This window comes from Abramis brama (assembly GCF_963993115.1).
Source record: "Abramis brama genome assembly, chromosome: 1".
NCBI classification, from domain to species: domain Eukaryota; kingdom Metazoa; phylum Chordata; class Actinopteri; order Cypriniformes; family Leuciscidae; genus Abramis; species Abramis brama.
In genome coordinates this window covers 66,126,128-66,147,417 of record NC_139963.1, presented here as the reverse complement: position 1 = coordinate 66,147,417, position 21,290 = coordinate 66,126,128, and the positions used below count along the sequence as shown (strand labels likewise).

The 21,290-nt window shown below is 37.6% G+C and overlaps 1 protein-coding gene across 1 annotated transcript; it reads left to right on the top strand.

The window, feature by feature from the left end:
* Nucleotides 1–17,660: 17,660 nt before the first annotated feature.
* LOC311078769 (uncharacterized protein) lies at nucleotides 17,661–19,565 on the top strand. The gene is made up of 4 exons (XM_084107772.1): nucleotides 17,661–17,731; nucleotides 18,118–18,438; nucleotides 18,534–18,890; nucleotides 19,197–19,565. The coding sequence occupies exons 1-3, from the start codon at nucleotides 17,671–17,673 to the stop codon at nucleotides 18,746–18,748; spliced, it is 597 nt and encodes a 198-aa protein (XP_083963898.1). The 5' UTR covers nucleotides 17,661–17,670; the 3' UTR covers nucleotides 18,749–18,890; nucleotides 19,197–19,565.
* The last annotated feature ends 1,725 nt before the right edge of the window (nucleotides 19,566–21,290 follow it).

Sequence of the window (21,290 nt, the reverse complement as noted above, 5' to 3'; positions counted from 1 at the left end):
TTATGAAATATCACAAACCCTGAGAATTCACAGTTATGACGATAAAAATCCAATCAAACACACACAAATGTATAAAATTGTAAAAATACAAGTACTACAATCACACCACATAATGTCCTATCTATCGCACTGGTCTCGCATCTCTCACGGAGGAGCAGAAGCATTTTCTTTTTTTTTTTTCTTTTTTTTTTTTACATTCAAAAACATTTTTAATAACAAGAATAAAACAAATACAAAACGAAAGTAAAAGACAGCAGCCCCTCACGGATGACTGCTGTCACAATAAAATAAAACAAAACACAACATAAGTCCAGGCCTGTTCCTCTCTCGATCTTCACTGTCGTCGCTCCTCCTTTTATGCTTCCGCTCCTCCGTGAGAGATGCGAGACCGGTGCGTTGCGCACGTGTCGCTCATTATCAATCACGCCACCGACCTCGCGCCGTCCTCCCACGGCCCTCGACCTCGTCGTGCTCGCCACACAATACTAATAGAATAAAATTAAATTAATACAAAATATCATACACAGATGTAGCCTATCTTCGACGTACATCGCAGCTCATAACTCCCAGAAGATTGACAATTAATCGCTGTTCCCTAAGTTGATCATTTAATATGAAAAGCACTTGTTCGTTGTTCTCATCTCCCACTGCTTGCAATCTGTGGATAGAATTTTCGAGTCTCTGATGCTGTTCATATAAAATAGCCTGTAATTCACGAATCTTAATGTGCTGAGCATCCATACGATCATTAATCGCATTGAACCCCTCGTCTATTCGACGGCATGGTGTGTAGTATACCTCTAACTGGGTACGGTACTCTGCGTGTAGTGCGACCGTTCTATGCCGAATCTCATCACCCTGAGCAATAAGTCTTTTAATGAGCGCTTGTATCAGAGCACTATCGCAACAAGGCTGATCTTTCCGCACAGTCATGGGGTGAACCACTTCTTCTTCTTCTACTTCTTCAGCAGCCGGCAGATCGTGAAAAGGATACAGTGTTTGTCTAGCTCTCACAGCATCCTCGTCGAAATCATCATTCGCCCAAGAGATCTGATCCCATCGATCCTGCTGTGTTTCAGTCCACGCTGTCAAATCATCCACATTGTCAACTTGTACATCTGTGTAGAATAAGAAATGGCATAACTCAAATTAAAAACTAATGCAGAAAGTTTAACACAGCTATGTATAAGCGATATTATGATTAGAATAACAAAAACAGAACTCATAATCAGAATTAATTAAACATAATAATAAAATGTATGATTTACCGTTATTTTGCTCAGGCTTGGGTGAAGTCGCTAGCATAGACTCCGATACATTTCAACGCTTTCGGGGTGGTTCACGAAAACTCGGGCCTGGTTGAACGTCTGAGTCCGTCGTAAGGTCAATCACATCAACACATCTTATCATCGGACTGTCAGAACTTATTGATGCCGTGGAAATAGGACTAACGATTCTAGCTGGATGACTGGTAGCTGGGGGGTTTTCTTCAGGGTCTTTTTGTGTCAAATCAATCAATTCTGACTGTATAGTCAGCTGTAACAAATCTGTGAAAAGATGAAAAAGTGGTGGAACATTTTGTTAAGTGTCGAAACAATTACAATCCTGGGGGGGTATCGTAAGATAGGACTGTAATAAGATAGGGCTATCTTACCAGTGGTCGAGACATCTATAATGTTCGGCTGTGTTGCTGTTACTGTACACAAAAAACTTAATTAATTTTGTACATTTATGCAGATATTTATAAATATATAAGACTATTAAATATATACTTACAGAGGTCAATGGATTGAAAAGTGAGCAGCTCAATGTTCGATTCTAGAAAATAAAAGACCTATTAAAATAAACATTTGTTGATCAAATTTTATAATCTATGAATATCATACATTCAGACAGATAAGCAATATGCAATAACCATATGAACGAGCTACCATATGCAATCCTTTCCCATCACCAAACTTGTTACTATTGAGTGATGCCCATGCACATATAAATCAAACGTGAAACGATGGCTCTCCCCTGCTGGACAATACGTGTAGATGCAACCTTCTAATTAACATTACATATCGATCAGCTGTGTAGTCGTTTTATAAAATATTACTTTAAAAATGGTCCACCTAAAAAATAGCAAGTAAAATGTTATATATATATAATTAATATATATGAATATAAACTTTTAAATCTACAACGCAAGAAGTGTTTTTACAGAGATTAAGCACATCCCAAAAGATAATGGATTTATGAAAAGTTATAGATAATAAATGCTTAAGGAAAAATCTAAATATATCAAACCTATGAGATGTAAAGCATTCAAAAAATACTAAAAAGCTTATCTATACAATAATAAATAAATAAAACGCACTTTGAAAAATGGCTCTCCCTGCTGGACAATATGTGTAGATGCAACCTTCTAATAAACAGTACATATCGATCAGCTGTGCAATCATTTTATAAAATATTACTTTAAAAATGGTCCACCTAAAAAATAGCAAGTAAAATGTTATATAAAAAATTAATATATATATATATATATATATATATATATATATATATATATATATATATATATATATATATTATTTGTTTTTGTTTTTTACAGAGATTAAGCACATCCCAAAAGATAATGGATTTATGAAAAGTTATAGATAATAAATGCTTAAGGAAAAATCTAAATATATCAAACCTATGAGATGTAAAGCATTAAAGAAATACTAAAAAGCATATCTATACAATAATAAATAAATAAATAAAACACACTTTGAAAAATGGCGCCCCTGCTGGACAATACGTGTAGATGCAAACTTCTAATAAACATTACATATTGAGCAGCTGTGTAATCGTTTTATAAAATATTACTTTAAAAATGGTCCACCTAAAAAAATAGCAAGTAAATTGTATATATATAAACTTTTGAAAATACAACGCAAGAAGTGTTTTTACAGAGATTAAGCACATCCCAAAAGATAATGGATTTATGAAAAGTTATAGATGATAAATGCTTAAGGAAAAATCTAAATATATCAAACCTATAAGATGCATTCAAAAAAAACTAATAAGCATATCTATACAATAATGAATAAATAAATAAATAAAAATTTAAATGCGCTTTAAAAACAATTAACAACAATACCCTCAGCCATTAGACATTGCAAATACAGCGACGATCCCCCTGCTGGACAAAAAGTATATAGACGCATCAAACTGGGGTGAAATGCGGGGTTCGAACCTCAGGCATCGTTACAGAAACACCATAGCTATCACGGATGCATGCTATGGGCCGTTATTCTACGCAATCTTATGCATGCATCAAAAAGCCATGTGCGAAAATACAGCAAATATGTTAAAAATTTCATATCGGTGAAACACACCATAGCAAATGACATAAAAACACATGCGGCCTCGAGCAATCAAAGCAACACGTGTGAAAAGACTGGCGAAGCACCCAGAAATGCATGCTACTAATCAGGCCCGGGGTGGGTAATCGGGAGAATCGGGAGAATTCCCGGTGGGCCGCTTCACTTTTGGGCCGGTCGAGGAAATATATATTTTTTTTTTCTTTCACATTTGTCACGTTAGTTACATTAGGCTACACACGTTCCGCATTCTGACACCGCAGCGCGCAGCCTCTGCATGGGTTGTACCATGTGAGGGAGTTCTCCCCTCCCCTCCCATAGAGTTGGTTGGGTCCATAGCCAGTATTTTCCAAAACGTTTTCTCAGCGTCCGCGGCACCGCCGGCGCCTACCGATAGCTGGGTCGGCCCTACCGTAACGGTACGCGTCAGGGAAGATGGATGGGAGGAAGAGGCCAGGAGGGGCTGAAAAAGCCAGGTTGAAAAAAAGAAAGGCATTGGAGGAGGATGCTGCCAAATGTGCCAAGCTTACAGATTTATTTTCAAGAGGACAAACACAAGTGGCAACAGGTAAAGAGAGATAGGCCTAGGAATGATTAGCATTAGCAACGCTGCAACGTCATTATTCGGCTAATACCGTTGTAGCGTTGTCAACCTATTCACAAGCAAAATATAAAATTTAATTAAAATATTAGCCTTTTTGTATCACCCAATACATGGCGATTCATAGACTTTGTAAATATTATGCAATTCAATATTGGTAACAAAATAACACTGTCACCTTTTGTGCTCCCGGTCAAAAATTAATAAATAAATTGTGGAATATTTTTGTAAATTTCTCAGCTTATGTGAATTATTATTTAACCTTTACATTATTTGTTGAACCATGGTATTAATAAAAAACTAGGCTACACAATAGTAAGAGCTGAACTGTTGCTTCATTTATCCAATTTGGAAAAAGTGCTATTTTGGAATTCCACCATGGAAAAAGTGGGCCGGTTTTGGGCCTGAAACTCCTGGGCTGAAAAGTGGCCCCACTCCGGCCCTGCTACTAATAAATATCATGTGTATTCATACATTGTAAACATAAATTAAGCTTATTCTAGACAATATTCATTATTGATATTAATAATTAAAACTTATTTCAGCAACAGATATCATGGTTTAAATCATATCACTTTTCAAATAAAATAATTACACCCAATCACAGCTTAAAACTATAAAGAAAGTTTAGCTCTTACTGTGAATTGCATCCATGTCCAGAGGCCGTGAAAAACAATAAGAGTCTTGCGTGATCTAAGCCAAACTACTATTGAAACGAATCAGACGCGCTGGGTTTTTAAGGGGTTTTACGCACCCAGGTGGTTACTAACCGTAACATCACGGAATAAATTCATTAATAATAAATAAAATTAATAAAATGTTTTGTTTTATTTATTTTCCCTTGTAATTTTTTTTAATTATTATTTAAAACCCCCGTGTGTTGACTGTAGCATAACGCGTTCAAGCTGTTTCATACATATTATTAGTAAGATACTGTGTATAAATGTATTTAGTTTTAACATTTTAATGGTATAGGTCAATATAAAGGCTCATTGGTTTTAATGCATTCTGATAATCTGTATTTAACAACAGAACCTTTATCAACGACCCTTGGTTTTATAACTAAAAACGAATTGTTTAAATCATTTTGACTCGTAGTAAATAGACCCAAATTATAACCCGTCAAAATTAATGTTTATCTCTGGGTTGTTGAATAATTTGGTCTGATGTGAAAAGTATATTCACAAATATGTGTAACGTTATAGGTTATTATATTTAACCCTCTGATGGTCTTCCTTTAGCAGTCACACTGGGGGCCTTCCCGGTCAGAAGTGACCGGACACCTAAAAATGAAACCAGTAAAAACCAATGCAATTTATTTTTGTTCTATAATATTTATTATTTTTAATTTAGTATTTTGAGACAATTTGATTGAACTTATTAATATTTATGCAATATTTATAGTCCATTTTTGCCATTGAAAATAATGATTTTTAAAAAAAAACTTTTTATTTATTTTTTTTTAATTTTTTTTTATGTAGTATTTTCGGTTAAAATAGAGACTAGGCTTTCAGAAAAAAAATAAAGTAAAAAAAAAAAAAAAATCAATTTATTAAACATAAAATTAAATAAATCATGTTATTGCATGGGTTTACCACTAGATGCCTGTATAGCTCTAAATGGAGATGTTTGTGAATTCTAGTTGTTTTTGGACCAAATTACTTACTTTTAAGATGTGGATTGAATGTATTTTTTTAGAAATTCTCAAATAATACTTTTTGCCAAGGTTTATAACATTTTATTAATTATTATTTTAATACTTTTAATAATTATTATATTAATTATATATACATATATTAATTATAATTATTAATTATGTTATGTTTTTCATGTTTTTCATGTTTTATGTTATGTTATGTGTGGGTGGGTGTGAATTTTTTGCACTCTTGATGTTGTAGACTGTCATCCCTTTACTGCGGTGTGCTTTTTGTTAGAATCGTGTCCGATTTGTAGATTGTACAGACAAAAATTCAGAGAATTTTTGTGTTTTTGTAAATTTCCCATTCATTTCCTATGGGTCGGTCATTTTTGACCGAAGACCACGAGTGTGACTATTTTTTTTACGACCACTTTGATCATGACCTCAATTTTTTTTTTGTATTCACATACCTAATCCCAGAAAAGTCACCAAGTATCATAACCTTCCGATGAAGCTGTGATTTTAAAAAATTCCAAACAGAAAATTATTCGGTCAGAAGTGACCGAGGACCATCAGAGGGTTAAGTGTAGATTATCTTAAAATAAATGAAAAAAGCAGAGTCGTTTACCAATTAAAAAATTAAAGGGGTGGTTGATTGTGATTTCACTTTTTTCATTTTAAATAGTGTGTAATGTTGCTGTTGGTGCATGAACATTATCTGCAAAGTTGCTGCGCTGAAAGTTCAACGTAAGCAGAGATATCGACTTTTAAAAATCAGGAAGTTTAATGCCTACAAAAACGACTCGAATGGGACTACAACGAGGTACTTCCCGGGTTTTATACGTAACTAACCCATGCAAAAAAGGGGGCATGGCCATATTTCTGCGGCTTTGTCTAAGAGGAGGAGTTATAGTGGAGAGCTGTAACGTTAGCCATGCCGTCGAAAGTGTGTTATTTTCACCCAGCTGCCAGGTCTTCTGTGTTCGGGCTTCATACGGACGCTGTAGTTCGTCAATAATGGCTAAAATTTATGTTTGATTATGTTCCTGAAAACTTCAATCGTAATAGCTCTCTGTGCTGCGCATTTTACGGAAGACAGCTTCCAGAATCTCCACGAATTCAATGCCGGATTCAACAAGAAACTGTTACTAAAACATGAAGCAGTTCCAACTTTACAACCAGAGGCAGCAGTTGTTGGGCCACAACCTGTAAGTAAGACTTAATAATTTTAAATGTATTTGCATGTATAATTTCAGACGTAATGTTTTAGTTTTATCAAGGACGTAAACAAATGCCAGCGCTGGCTAGTAGCCACTTACACACGTACAAACGCGTACAAACATTTTGAACCTGAATTTGTAATTATGTACTAATTTTGTAAATGTATTTTCCATGTATATTTTATGACGATCGATTTGATCAAGAACGTAAACCAATGCCAACGCTGTTTGTTTATAGCCAGTTAGTTCGATGCTATTTTGTGTGTATAAGACAAACGTGTATGAAGTTAAAATATATATATATATATATATATATATATATATATATATATATATATATATATATATATATATATATATATATGTAGCCTAATCGCAACAGCAAACTTCAGCTGCTGAAGTTAAAACAATAACTTTAAAAAACGGTATTACTCAGTCATTTATTCAGTTATATTAAATGTTTAATCAGGAGAAAACCGTATCTCAAAAGCTAACAAGCAGCAGTATTCTCAAGTAACAGCATATCGAAATACATATATAATAGTAGATTAGAATAGAATAATAATAATAAAAACTGTACCATTCAGAAACGTTTTGTAAGAGCCGTGTTTTCGGAGGTTGCTTGACTCTCTTCATTGCCGCTTTCTGGGTCTGATTCTGGCTCAAACTGATACGGCAGTATTGACACCATTATTTACATTTGACCGGAGCACATGCAACTTTCGCCCGTAAAGGTAATGGGCGTGAAGTTTCCGGACAACATGCACTACGCAGTTTAGCCAATTACAACACACCGGCCCAACTAACCAATCTGAGCCCATTGCCTGTTTCCGAGGTAGTGTTTTCATAGAATCAGGAAGTCAACCGGTCGTTCAAATGACAGAGGAGAAAGCGGCTTACAATAAAGGTGAAATTTATGAAAAATAAGACTTAAAAAAAAAAAAAAAACCGAAGACATGTTATATTGCACCCCATAAACACAATCATGCAAAGAAAAAAAGCAGTAAACCACCCCTTTAACCTAATAAATGATAGAAAGGCAATATTGTATTAATACATTTCTTTATATCCAGTGAAACTTTATTTTTTATTTGAGGCGTTCAGACGCCAGTCAGTCTGGGCTGGTGTTGCATCGCTGTATGGGGTCGGGGCGAGAGGATGTTCATCCGGACAGTTTGTGTCAGAAATATCACATTGCTTGGGTCTAGACCGGGTGACGCCAGAACCCCCACGTTCACAAATGGTTTGGGGGCTATTGATCGTTCAATAATAAAACGAGGTGTTATTTCCCACCATAAAACCAAATACACACCAGCTCAGACAGGATGGCAACAGATATGAGATTTTATGATAGGAGACAGTTGTGATCATAATTTCATCGTTATATGGACATTATCCTGCTATAATAAAAACACCCCTGAAAAACATTCACATCATTGTCACACCAAGCAGATTGCAGTCATAAACACACATCCATAAACCTCACAGAACCACACAGGGTCAAAGGTCACATACCAACTGGTCGTCATAAAACCCCCATATATGGACATATCCTGTCATAAAACAATAAATCATAAGGGTCATAAATCAAAAGTGACACAAGCTACAGCTTATCAACTACTCGGGTTCTTCCAGTCGGATCTCCGTATCCAGGCTTGTGTTGTTTTAGTGAAGGGACATTCGAAGCCTTGTTTGATTGCAGTGCCTCGAGAAGGGTTTGGACTCGGCCTGAAGACACTGGAAGAAATATTGTTTTTAAACTTCCTCTTCCACTTCTCTCTGTCCAGTCCATATTAATCACTTTCACCCTCTTTTATCCAGTCTAAATGACTCCATCATTCCCCTCTGTTCAACAAAAGCACTGCCCAGTTACAAAATTATGAAACAACAAAACTTCAGAGAACTCATTTATTTATTTATACATGTGTTTATGCTTGTATATGTTAATATATCATGAACCATGTAACACATCTTGGTGCTGTCAGACTCCTGAGGATTTTTGTTCTGCACAATATTAGCATTGACCAGCAGGTGTCGCTGTGTGCATTCAAAGCCTCGAGAAATCAACCACTTTCACACACATCAGGCTGAAGCTTCATCTCACCTTAACTACCTTCAGGTTCACTTAGCTCAACAGTTATACGGTATATTCGCGGACATATATGTATGTATTTACTGTAGTAAATCACTTGCAACATTTTTTGAACAATGTCCAAAAATGTAAAATAATATGAGTTTTGTTTCTTGTCACTGTCACATTCGGCTTGCTCAGTTAATTAATATTCTGAAAATACTATCAATCAAACTGTACTGGTCCTTTTATATGAGAACACAGAATAATTGAATTGAATTGAGCTGGATAATGACACTATTGTCTTCAATAGAGGTGAAGTCTACAGAACATCTTCAGTTTGCTGTATACAGTGACACTTCACATGAGAGCATCCGCTAAAGAATGAGTCTCTTTCAAACTGTAAAGTTCGACGTCACATCAGAACGCACCGATGAATTGGGATCTGGCCTGAGAGATTCTGCTGTTTATTCAGCTTGAAAGAGTGAGTGCTGCTGCCATTCCCCCTGTGCGCTTCAGCACTATAAAGAGAGATACAGTTCCCTGAAAGAGCGTTATACACGTGTGACACTGCGTCTTTTTCAAGATGTCATTCCACCCGTGTGTTTCTGGCGCCGGCTGATGGTCACGATCGTTGCCTGGTGTGTTTGGGCATTAAGCTCACTGAGGTAGAGGTCGTGGTTCAGTGATGTTCTTACTGCGGGAAGATGATCATCTCTGTGTTACGGTCGAGACTCAGTGCTCGCAAAATCGCCTGCCCGACGTCCCGGGGCTATTGTGTTTTCCAGTCGGGCTACCAAAATGCATAACCGGCCTGCCCGACGGGCTATCTGAAATAGTGTTCGCTTCAGTTTTGTTATAATCAGATTCAGCGCGTTCTTCATCTTCAATCCGCAGCGGCGCAGAGCAGAGCGCACGTCAGAAAGGTGTGTGTGTGTGTGTTCATCTGAGTCTCATTGGTCTGTCAATGTCAGAATATTTGAGATGACCAATCAAATCAAAGTAGGCGGGCTTTATGTTCACAAGAAGCTGCTGAGCGCGAATTTGAGCAGAGCGACTCGCTTCAGTTTACGGTCAAGTGCGAGATAAGATGTAAGTAGCTAAACTAAACATTTCATATTTGACAGCTTTTTTAGGTCATAAATGTGAAACGAATGACAAAAATAATCAGACAAACGAATATACTTTTGTCGAATTTCGCCATTTTGAACTGAAAAAAGGCCTGTGTAACGTGACTAATAATTAGTTTACTGTCATTGTGAGGGGAGGGTTAGGGTTAGGGTTAGCATTAACAAAGCCGTTTTCATGTTAGGCACAAGATTAATACTGAATGTGTACATGTTGAGAATTAATATACAATTTGTAGCCTTCAGTAAATTAAAAAAGTTCAGCTTTAGGAGGGGAAGAGACAGGGCAAGATGAGGAGACTGAGAGAAAAAGAAAGAGTGATGGATAAGAAGTGAGAGCAAGTTTTGACACAATCTACTGCCTGCTGACATTGTTTTAAAGCTATTTCTTATCCTTTTTTGGCCTTCAAACATCTTGAAATGGACATATCAGGGAAATAAAAAATTTGAACCCCCTAATAACCTTAAATGTATGACCTCTTTGATTATAAAGCCCTGTCTGCGGCCCTGTATTAGGAATAAGATCAATAATGAATCATGTGTACATACTGTGAATGAATTTAATAAACTTAGTTAGGCTACCTAGCTTTCCTAGTAGCTTTCAGTAAATTAATGCATCTGAGAAAATGATTCATAAATCAACCTATCAGTTGACCCTAAGTTTACTTCACTGACAGACAAAAATGAAAAGCCTATATCAGTCAAAGCTCAGCTTTAGGAGGAGAAGAGATAGAGCAAGAGAAAAACAAAGAGAAAACGAGTGTGATGCTGATGAGGAGAGAAAAATAATCAGCTGCCCACTTACATGGTTTTAAAGCTATTGTTATCCAATTTTTTTGGCCCTCAAAACATCTTAAAATGCACATATGTAGATCAGAGAAATCAAAATTTTCTCGGGGGTGCCCCTGAACCCTCCTCACTAGCCTACCTCACATTAGGGACCTCAGTGATGAAAAAACCCTGCCATCTGCATGTTAATGAAACTTAATAGTGAGCATTAGACGTTCAGTTCAGTTAGAACCAGATGCATATTTGTTGATATTTTGTGTTTTGAAAAAGTTTTTGATTTATTGTTTTGACTTCTAACCAATTTTCTACATTAATAAAATTGTCTTTTTATCTGGGCTAGTAAAATTCATTTCGGGCTACCAAAATCTGAAGAGTGCCTGCCCGAAGGACTACCAGCGATTTTGAAATTTTGCGAGCCCTGAGACTCCAATACCTCAGGAGTGTTCTGGAAAGGAAATAATTGTTTAAGTGTGTGCGCGGACAGAAACGAAGATTAAAGCGGAGATCAGAGAAGCCGCGAGTGAGCGAGACGGAGAAAAGAGGACAGATGAGCTGGTGAGCAGACATGGGCAGTATTTCAATTAAATGTATTTTAAATTTGTATTTAATTACTTTAGTGTATTTTGTAATTTGTATTTTGCAGGTGTGGAAAAAATAATGTTACAAGCTACAGCAATCAGCTTCACTAAACGACTGAAAGTGCTCTTTTAACACGGACATTTAAAAGGACAGAAGGATGGATTTTCTGCTTCAAGTGATAGGACTAGCTGAGTGAACATATATTTATATTTTCTTGATGTCTGTGTCATTTCTATTAATATTCAGGTATAAGTGACCAAAAAAGCCATTTTAAAGTAGTTAAAACATCCGACTGGTAAAATTTTGTGTGCTTTCCTCTATTTTAAAACCCACCAGCCGCCACTGGATAACAGAAGTACGTTTAGCAGTAACTACAAAGCTATTTGAGGAAAAATATATTACTTATTTTCAATAAAAAAATTTTTTTTTTAAAAATGACAAAAAAAGACTGACCTAGGATGATAACAGCACTAAACACTAGACAACAGAGTCCATTACCACACTCTGAGCTACAAGGAAACGCTGAACATTTCGACACCATGTTTCACTTCCTCAAATCTGCTTCACAGCTTTATCAGCGCTTTAACCTGTTCTGAGAACAGAGCTATTCTCTGAACGTGTTCAAATCATCCTGCAAAATCACCATCATCTGGAAATCACACTGAATGCTGCACTTGAAGTCCATTTCAGAGTCTTGCATATCTGAGCTTTCTCTATTCTCCTGAGTAACTCTCTCAGTTAAATGACCTAAAATGACTGCCATGATGGTGTTGTTCCAGCATCTACCAGTAGAGGGTTGACGAGATTATTCAGTCAATTCCTGACCCAATCCCAGAGGAAAACAGTGAGGATCAGGCACTCAGGCACTTTAAAAAGACACATTTCCGGCTATACTTTTGGACTCTGCTCATATATATATATCACAGAAAGGTGCTTGTATCCAGACTGTTTAATGTACAAGAGCAGCATGAATGTTCTTCCACAGCTCAGGAACACCATCAACAAAATTGTAGCCGCAAAAATATTATCAATTAAAAAATCATAAACATTTGTTTTAAACACACGCTCAAACACAATACAACAATGTGTGCCGTAAAGTGCCTTGTTTAATTTTGCACATCTTCTGAAACAGATCTTCACACAAACCAGGAAGTGACATCATGGCCTAAATGTGCTTGAATTATGTAAGATTCTATCTGATATAAATGAGGAGACTGATGCTTATGTTGAGCCCAATAAACTAGTGGATCCTCAGATCTTGTGAGATTCACTTTTGATATGGCAGTAGCAGTATGCCAAAGGTCACCTAATAATAAAGGTACAACGTTCCATTAAAAAAAATCCATTAACAATGGTTCACAGTACTAATCACTAATGTGAACATTCACACAACAAAGGCATACACTACTTGCTGTTGTTTGAAGATTGAGCTGCTTCTGAAGAGGCTGGCAGCTGAGCTGGGGGTGTGTTGGTGGAAGCAGAATGGAGCCCAGAACTTCTGTCACCCAGCTGATGTTAAATGTGAACTGAGGCCTTCTAGCTTGCTCGTTACAGCGTGATTAAGCATCTTCATCAGAGGTATCACTTTGGAGGCAGACACCCTTTTCTCTCCCGAAAGCTCTACTGTATCCTGGCGGAAAGGGGCAAGAACATCTAAAGCATCCTGGACTGCCTCATACTCCAGGGCTGTAGGAGGGGTGACGTCAGTCTTTAGAGAGGTCAGGGCTGCCCCCACTGGCTCTCTCAGCTGACAGAGACGCTCCAGCATGTTATAAGAGCTGTTCCAGCGAGTGTCCACTTCAGTTATCATTTTCAGGACTGGTCTCCCCATCTGCTCCTGTACTTGGGCCAGTCTCTCTTTTGCTGGAGTGCTGGTTCGGAAATAGGTCACAAGTTTCCTACATTTGGATCGAATGTCGTTGAAGCTACTGATGTCATCAAAAGATTCCCTCACAATAAGGTTTAGTGCATATCGCATGCCTAACATTCAATGATCGTACACATGCTATCATGTTGGCTGCAGCATCAGTTACCAGGCACTTCACTTCATCCTTTATGCCCCACTCCTCCATGAGCTTGATATGTCCAGTAGTTCTCAGCAGAATGGCTCTTAGGGAAATGCTCTACACCTAGTAAAATAGTGCAAAGCTTGTCATTGTCATCTATAAAATGGCAAGTTGCTGCTAGGTAGGCATCCATGTTTAGGGATGTCCACATGTCCGAGGAAAGGCTTATAGCCACAGCTTTCTGCAACTGCTCTCTGGCCTTCTCCTTAGCCTCCTTGTGTTTATGATCAACCATGACCTTCAAAGCCTGTGGATAAAAAAAAATGCAGCTACTCTTTCTTTTAACTCGTTAAAAAATGATGAACCGCTTTATTAATCACATACCTTTCGAGTTGGGATAACATAAGTGGGATCCAACACATGCAGGAGCTCCCTAAACCCATCATCATCCACAATGGAAAAGGGTTGGGAGTCCGTGATGACCATGTTAACCAGGGCCTCATTCACCATTTCTTTTTTGGAATCTATAATAAAATAAAATGCAGGTGTATTGTAGGAGCCTAAAATATTATTTAAATAATGTTCTTTTTATTATTATTATTACTTTGACTACTGTGTGGATTGTTAGTAGTTTGTGCTTGCTAATGCAGTGCTCGATAATGCCTGAGCATGGAGGAGGTGTTATTGCTGTATGTCAGCTCCTTTAGGCACAGCAAGCATTTCACCTTGAAACATAAATGAATAGACATGAAATATAATACAGCCATATATTGTGAGCAACCATTTCAAAATACTCCCAGACAGGGCAGGATTTCCTCTTTCTTGCTGGCTCCATTACAAGGAAAAAGGTCACAAAAAGCAAACAAATCAAAAAAGGGCAATTCAAATAATCTTATCTAATTAATATAATACTATAATATAGCTACTATAATTAACCCTCTGGGGTCTGGGGTGTTTTTGGGGTCCTTGAGATGTTCTGACATGCCCTGACATTTGTGCTTTTTTCAGTTGCTTATAAACATATTAATGGCAAAGGTGTAAATTCACTCTATATAGCACAAACAGGACTACCATAATATGTGAGCCACATGTATGTACATGTTTTCATTTTTGAGAGAATAATGTTTATGCATGGTTATTGAAAAAACTAAAAATGAAAGTTTCTGAAATAAGGCCACAAAACACATACTAAATATGTGTCAATAAGACTGTGAATGTGTCGCCTAGAGTTTTTTCTTCAAAATGATGTGAAAATCATCCTGCCTAATCATTCACATAAAACGATACATTGATTTTAGTTTTGTAAAACACTTTTAGTTTGGAAAGCCAATATGCGGATGGGGCGTAAACGATCATGCATATTTAGTAGTTCACACCTGATGACACAATGCCCCTGCATACTTAATGAGCCATTCATTCAGGTGTGTCACCTATAGCTAACAAATATACAAGCTTCATAAAAATGATCATTCTAGAAGAAAATTTCAGATGGCATTTAGAGGCTTTTTATATATATACACACACACACACACACATATATATATATATATATATATATGCATACACATACATACATATATATATATATATATATATATATATACATATACATATATATATATATATATATATATATATATATATATATATATATATATATACACTACCAAATTGGTTCACAGTTGGAAGCATCGCAATTTTTTTTATTTTTCCACATATTGTGCTTGCAAATTGTATAATATCCAAGGTAAACATGTCTAGTAATTGTGCAGTTAATTCTCATACTGTATTCATACTGTATTTTCAGTTTTGGAATTTATCCTCTCCCCAAATTTGTCACTAATAAAACACAATACAAATTATTTAGAGAAAAAAAATATATATTTACCTTTTAATAGTTTGTTTACATCTATCTTGTAAATATATATTTTTTATTAAAAAGGTTACAATTACAACAACAATTCAAGTGTAATCTTTCGTTGTAAAAACTAAAGTATACAAAACGTATTATTTGATGACTTTATTTTTGACAAAACATACTATATTTAACATATGAGCAAAATTGGCAAACAAAAGCTTATTTGATGTGGCAGTCTATTGTACAGTAAAAACTTTATAATCTATTCAAAACTAGTCAACGTCTTTCAAAACTAAAGTATACATTTTATCATACGTATTTCAAAGTAAAGGATTCATTAGTTAGTTGATGACTTTATTTTTGACAAAACACATACAGTATATATTCCTCATCTCAGTATAGCAATAGAGTTTGCTAAAAGCTGTTCATTCAATACAGCAGTATTTGAAAATCGATAATATTTTGTAAAATTACATTTATATTTGCATTTTGCATGCGTGTCGCGTGAGAAATAGGCGTCGGTTCTATTTCTAGCATGCACGCGTTTTCCGCGCGGCTCATGCAGGCAGTGTGCAAGCTCTAAACTGTTAACATGGGAGCCGAAATAAAAACGGACACGCCACGCAGCTGAGACGCTTACCACTGCACACGTCTGCGGCGCATTACGGCTGCGACACGGCTACCGGAGCTGATCGCGGCCATTCTAGTCAATGCTTGTGTTTACACCGGTCGCGACGCGGCGCGTTTCAGAAGCTTCCCAAGAGCGGCTCTCCATGCCGCTTCGCTAAATATAGGCGACTAGTCTATTTTTGACGGACGCGCGTCCAAATCACACCGGAAATACAAAATAAAAGTAAAAATACCCTGTCAATTTCAAAATAAACACCCTGTGCAGACTCTCAAACGTATTACACAATTACACCGGACAAAACATAAACATTTAGCCAACTAACTGGTACTAGAAACCCCAAAATCAGAAAAACACGTCGGACAGGCAAATTACGTGGTCTCACGCATCCAGTCGCAATCCGCTTCTGATATGCTCCCGGTGTGAGTTGGCACCGCGTGGAGGACGGAATAAAACCTTGTCGCAGCCGTAATGCGCCGCAGGCGTTTGCAGTGTAAATGAGGGGTAACGCCACGCATCCAGTGTGTCACCGGCCTTATCCAGCTGATGTGGGCGTTTCACAGGTTTGTATGGATCGCCTCACATTTGCGTTTGAATAGCGCGCGGTCTCCGTGGGCGGAGTCACATTAAAACTTAATTAGCTGAGATGAGAACGACTGACATCTCTCTCTTTACATACATATTATATAAACTGTGAATATTTGTTTTTTATAAAAATTACTTCATTTAAAAGAAGAGAATTCAAGCTTCATGCCTGTGTGTCTGTATGCCTGTTTGACTGAGTATTCGCTGAGTTACAGTTCATTTTCGGACGCGTTTCAGAATGGACTTCACTGACGGAGAGTAGGCAGAACTCGCATCATGTTTATTTTTCTTTATTTGGCGAAAAGCACAACACTTTGTTTTTATTATGAGTATAAACAAAAAAAATACACACTAAACAGGATCGATTGATGTATAACACAAGCATATAAGATAAAAATTAATCTTTTTTTTATTATTTTTTTTTGCACTGATAAGGAAAAAAACGAGCATATCGCGCCGGCGCGATAGCCGACCCCAGGGGGTTAAACAGCTCCTTCTGTGTCACAGCACACAAAACCAGCTGACCGAGAATTATCCCCGTCAGAGCGGCTCGTGCCACTGCCAAATCCACCGGCCAAAGGGAAAATGACTGGCGTTTGGTGTTTGTAGTGTTAATAAAGGAGTCTGGATCTGATCTATTTTCTCAGGGCTGGAGAGAGTAAAGCAGAACATTATAATCCATGTGTAGAAACTCTTCCTGAAGACATTTAATATCTGCTTTACAGACACTCATGAAGTGTGTGCAAATACTTTCAGTTTCACCAAACTGGAGCTGACGTTAATCATTTCAAAATACCTTAGAATTAGTTTTCTACAAGTTAGTCATGGATAGTGGAAACCTTTTAAGTAGCAAACTAATTTTATTACTAATAATGCAATTATTTTATTTCTAGATTTTAACGTCATGCTGGAAACTGCTAAAATAAAGAAGTGAGACTAACAGTAATTCTCTCGTGTGCAAAAGTAGCCAATAAACTGTTCAGAGCAGATGTGTGTGAGACAGTGTGTTCACAGTATATGCACTTCTCACACGTTTCACACACACTTAAAGCAACACTTCACTGTGGCATCGTGTCACTAAAAAGCATCTCTAGCAGGATTTTGATTCATTTGATGAGAACAGAGGAAGTTACCAACCAGAGGAGGAGCTGATGATGTTTAAAGGAAGAGCTGTAACTATATATAATGAAGAGAAAGACTGACAGAAACACAAAATGTCTGATAAGTGTGATCTGTGTCTGCTGGGACTGATCATTCTCTCTTCACTTCTCAAAGGTAAAGAAATCTGTATTTTCTCTAAAGACATTTAGTGGAATTAGTCTAGAAAGAGTTCATTTGAACATCAGTTTATTCTTGCACACATTCATGTTGTGTTCTCAGAGTTGTGTATTGGTACACACAGATCATACTGTATTATTCCTGATACTGGACATAGTGTCACTCAAACATCTGATAATGAAGAATTATCTTCATATTAAGAGTGTGTCAGTGATTTGAACAGCTCTCTGATAAAGACTCATAGTTTATTCTGGAGAGTGTGTTGTTTGCTTTAAGTGAGAATAAAGACTATGATTTAAAACTTCTGCTTTTTATGCTGGTATGTTTTATGTTTCATTTATTAATATATATCATAATGATCACTGAGATATACTGTGTTTCAGGTACCAGTGGAGTGGATGATGCTCATGTGTTCATCAGTTCTGGTGAAAATGTGCGTCTGCCCTGTAATAATGATCTTTCTGACTGCAAATCAACTACATGGAACTATAACAGCTTCAGACATTCAGCACCAGTTGAACTGATTACTTTAGGGATAAAGAAGAAAGACACAGAGAAACATGAGAGACTGAGTCTGGGGTCTGACTGCTCTCTGAACATCAAGAACGTTACAGAAGAAGATTATGGATCTTACACCTGCAGACAACATGTGAATGGACAGAAACAAGGAACTGATGCACGTGTTTCTCTGCATGTTCTTCATGGTAAGTTTATGATTATGTGGTAAATTTAAAAAGGAAATTCTCCCTTTAAACTCAGATGATGATTGAAGAGTCTGTGATTTGTGTCTTGTGTTCAGTTTCAGTGTCTCCATCATCATCATCATCATCATCATCATCATCTTCATCCTCACAGACTGAGATCAGTCCAGGCCGCTCTGTGACTCTCTCCTGTCAGTTGTATTCATATGCTGGATTATACTGTGATTATTTGGTCAGTTCTGAGGGAATTGAGCTGTTGTGGGTGAATCAGGCTGGTGTTGATCTGAAGACAGACTCCAGATATCAGATATAATCAACATCAGATCAATATCGCTGTATCATCATCACTCTGACTACAACACCCCTGAATGAAGATGACAACAGAGAGTGGAGATGTCAGCTTACTCAGAGAAATCAACTCGAGACCTCAGTCAGATACACTGTCAAGTATTCAGGTGAGAAAACAGTGTTAGAAGACCCTCATAATGTCAGTAACACTAAGGTCTATCAGTATCACTGAACCAGAACAAACTGAGGGAACAAAAGCTTCTTTGACTCTCACAGAAGAGTAACTCAAAGCATTGCTTCAAACTAATGAACTGCAGTGAAGTAACAGTCCAAAACGTGATGCTGGAAATAATAAAGGAATTGAAACTTGACAGCAAAAATTTTAACTTTTTATGTAATATGATGATCAAAGGTAAAATATGATGGTCATATTGTACAGTATTAATCATCTGAACTAACATTCATCTTCACAGCTCAAGCTGATTCAACGACAGCAGTGAATCCAGTCCACATCACACACTCTCAGGATCCCTCAACTAAAAACACACACGTTTCTAAAGGTATGTCATCACTGTCTTTCTCACATCAGTGCTTTTCAGAGCATAATGCTAGAGTTATCTTCAGTGTTAACTCATCAAAATATGCATATTCTATATAAACAGTGAGAGTAGTGTGTTCATATAACACTCCAGTTCTTTCACTCGATTCTCCCAGAAAGCGTCACATGAAGACGATATGTTGAGCTCATCCATGCAGCGCATTCACTGTAGATCCATGAAAAACACCAAACAGACATAAAATACTGCTCATCCACTCACAGAATTATCAAAAAACATACATGTAAAAGTAAACAAAACAAATATACAAAAAAAAGAGAGAAACAGGGAACATAGGTTACAGTCGTAACCTGAGACGTTCCCTTTTGAAGGGAACTCGACACTACGTCATAGACGCTTTGGGGAACGAAATACCCACTCCGCCATGCTGAGGGGAGTGCATACCCAAAGGCAGTGGTAACTGTCAGAACCAGCAATTCAGTGAACGCTAGAACCCCCTCAGGTCACACTGAGCTGTCAGTGACAGCACTCCCTACGGTCATAGCCCAAGCTATATGATACCACAGAAACCTCCATAAACATAGTTTAGTGAAAGGTCTACCTGGGCCTGCTCAAGGGCCTAGGACCACAACTTAATTCTTAGAAGTGGTCCCTTCTAGGGAATGTGGCTAGGGAACCCGAGGGAACCCCAGCCAGTCACTATTCAGGGGAACGTGCCACCTGAAATACCACCAGGCAGGCCTGACCTGGTGTCACTACATAAGACACTACAGTCTGGCCACTTCCTGTCTGTCTGAAGACAGAGCCTCTGGACACTTGCCTTTAGGTAAGGCATCCAACCCGAGGGACTGGGAAGCAGGCAGTGAACCACTCGGCCCGGATCTCAGAGACGGGATATCCTGGAGAGTATGACTCAGCATAGTGCTTTACAACCCTTGCCAGCGAGGGGAGTTTCTCTACTCGATCCATGGATCTACCCAGTGTTTGTGTTTCAAAACACTGAGGAGGCTTGTGAGGGCCTAAGGAAGTACATGGGAGTTCACTTACAGAGAGGCCTGGAGAGGCCTACTACCTGTTACCAGAAGACCACCTTAAGTGGAAACTCAAAGTATGTTGAAACTCAACACCAGGGAGGCCTGGTGAGGCCTACTACCATGACATGAGGGAGCTCACTTTCAGGGAGGCCTGGAGAGGCCCGAACACAAAGTACTCCCCCCGTATTCCAGGCTGTGGAAGAACAAGCCAAGAGTGACTGGGGGGATGCTGAAAACTGTCAAGGAATGTTAGGTGAGTTGACAGAGTGAATAAATTTATGCTTCCTCTCATGCTGATAGGGTAGACATGGTAATTGTTTGATGACAAGTTGATTGGATTGATTATTTGAACGTGCTCCTCCCAAACTTTGTTTATGAAACATCATGTGTAAATTCCGCCATTGCGTCTGTTATAGAAGATATCGACAGCGCATTAATTTGCAAAGAGGAACAGAGAACCGCGATCAAGGCATTTGTCGATAGTATAAATGTAGTATAAATATACATTGTTTCTATTTTGTATTAAAAATGTTCGTGGCCCCTTTAAGAAATCTCTCTCTTCTCGCGATACTATTCACTGGTTCTGGATGCGTGCGCGCGACCAGAGAAGCATTTTCACTGCACAGAAGAGCTCCATTGTTGTGCGTGCATCGATCTGATTCACTGCTTTATAATATCGTCTTTCTTGAGGTATTTGGATCACACATGTGACGAGTGAACCTCGTGGTGATTGGTAAAGGTATTCCAATTAGCTGTACCATATTTTGGTTTGTTATGGAGTAGGATAATAGTTAAATCTGACATATTGCGGTGCATTCCTCTGTATTTCAGTGTGATTTACACATTTCATTCTGTATGACTTGTATTTTTGTGGATTTGGCATTTATCCACGGTCTAAACTTGTATTTTTGTGACATTTTATTCCACTGCATCTCCAAATGTACTGTAAATTGTTTTCCACAATTGCTAATTATTT

Bases quoted from the DNA above. Each gene is read 5' to 3' on its own strand.
- LOC311078769 (XM_084107772.1), top strand. From the start codon at position 17,671: ATGTCTGATAAGTGTGATCTGTGTCTGCTGGGACTGATCATTCTCTCT. The intron at 17,732-18,117 runs GTAAAGAAATCT...ACTGTGTTTCAG, and splicing joins TCTCTCTTCACTTCTCAAAG to GTACCAGTGGAGTGGATGAT. The intron at 18,439-18,533 runs GTAAGTTTATGA...TCTTGTGTTCAG, and splicing joins TTCTCTGCATGTTCTTCATG to TTTCAGTGTCTCCATCATCA.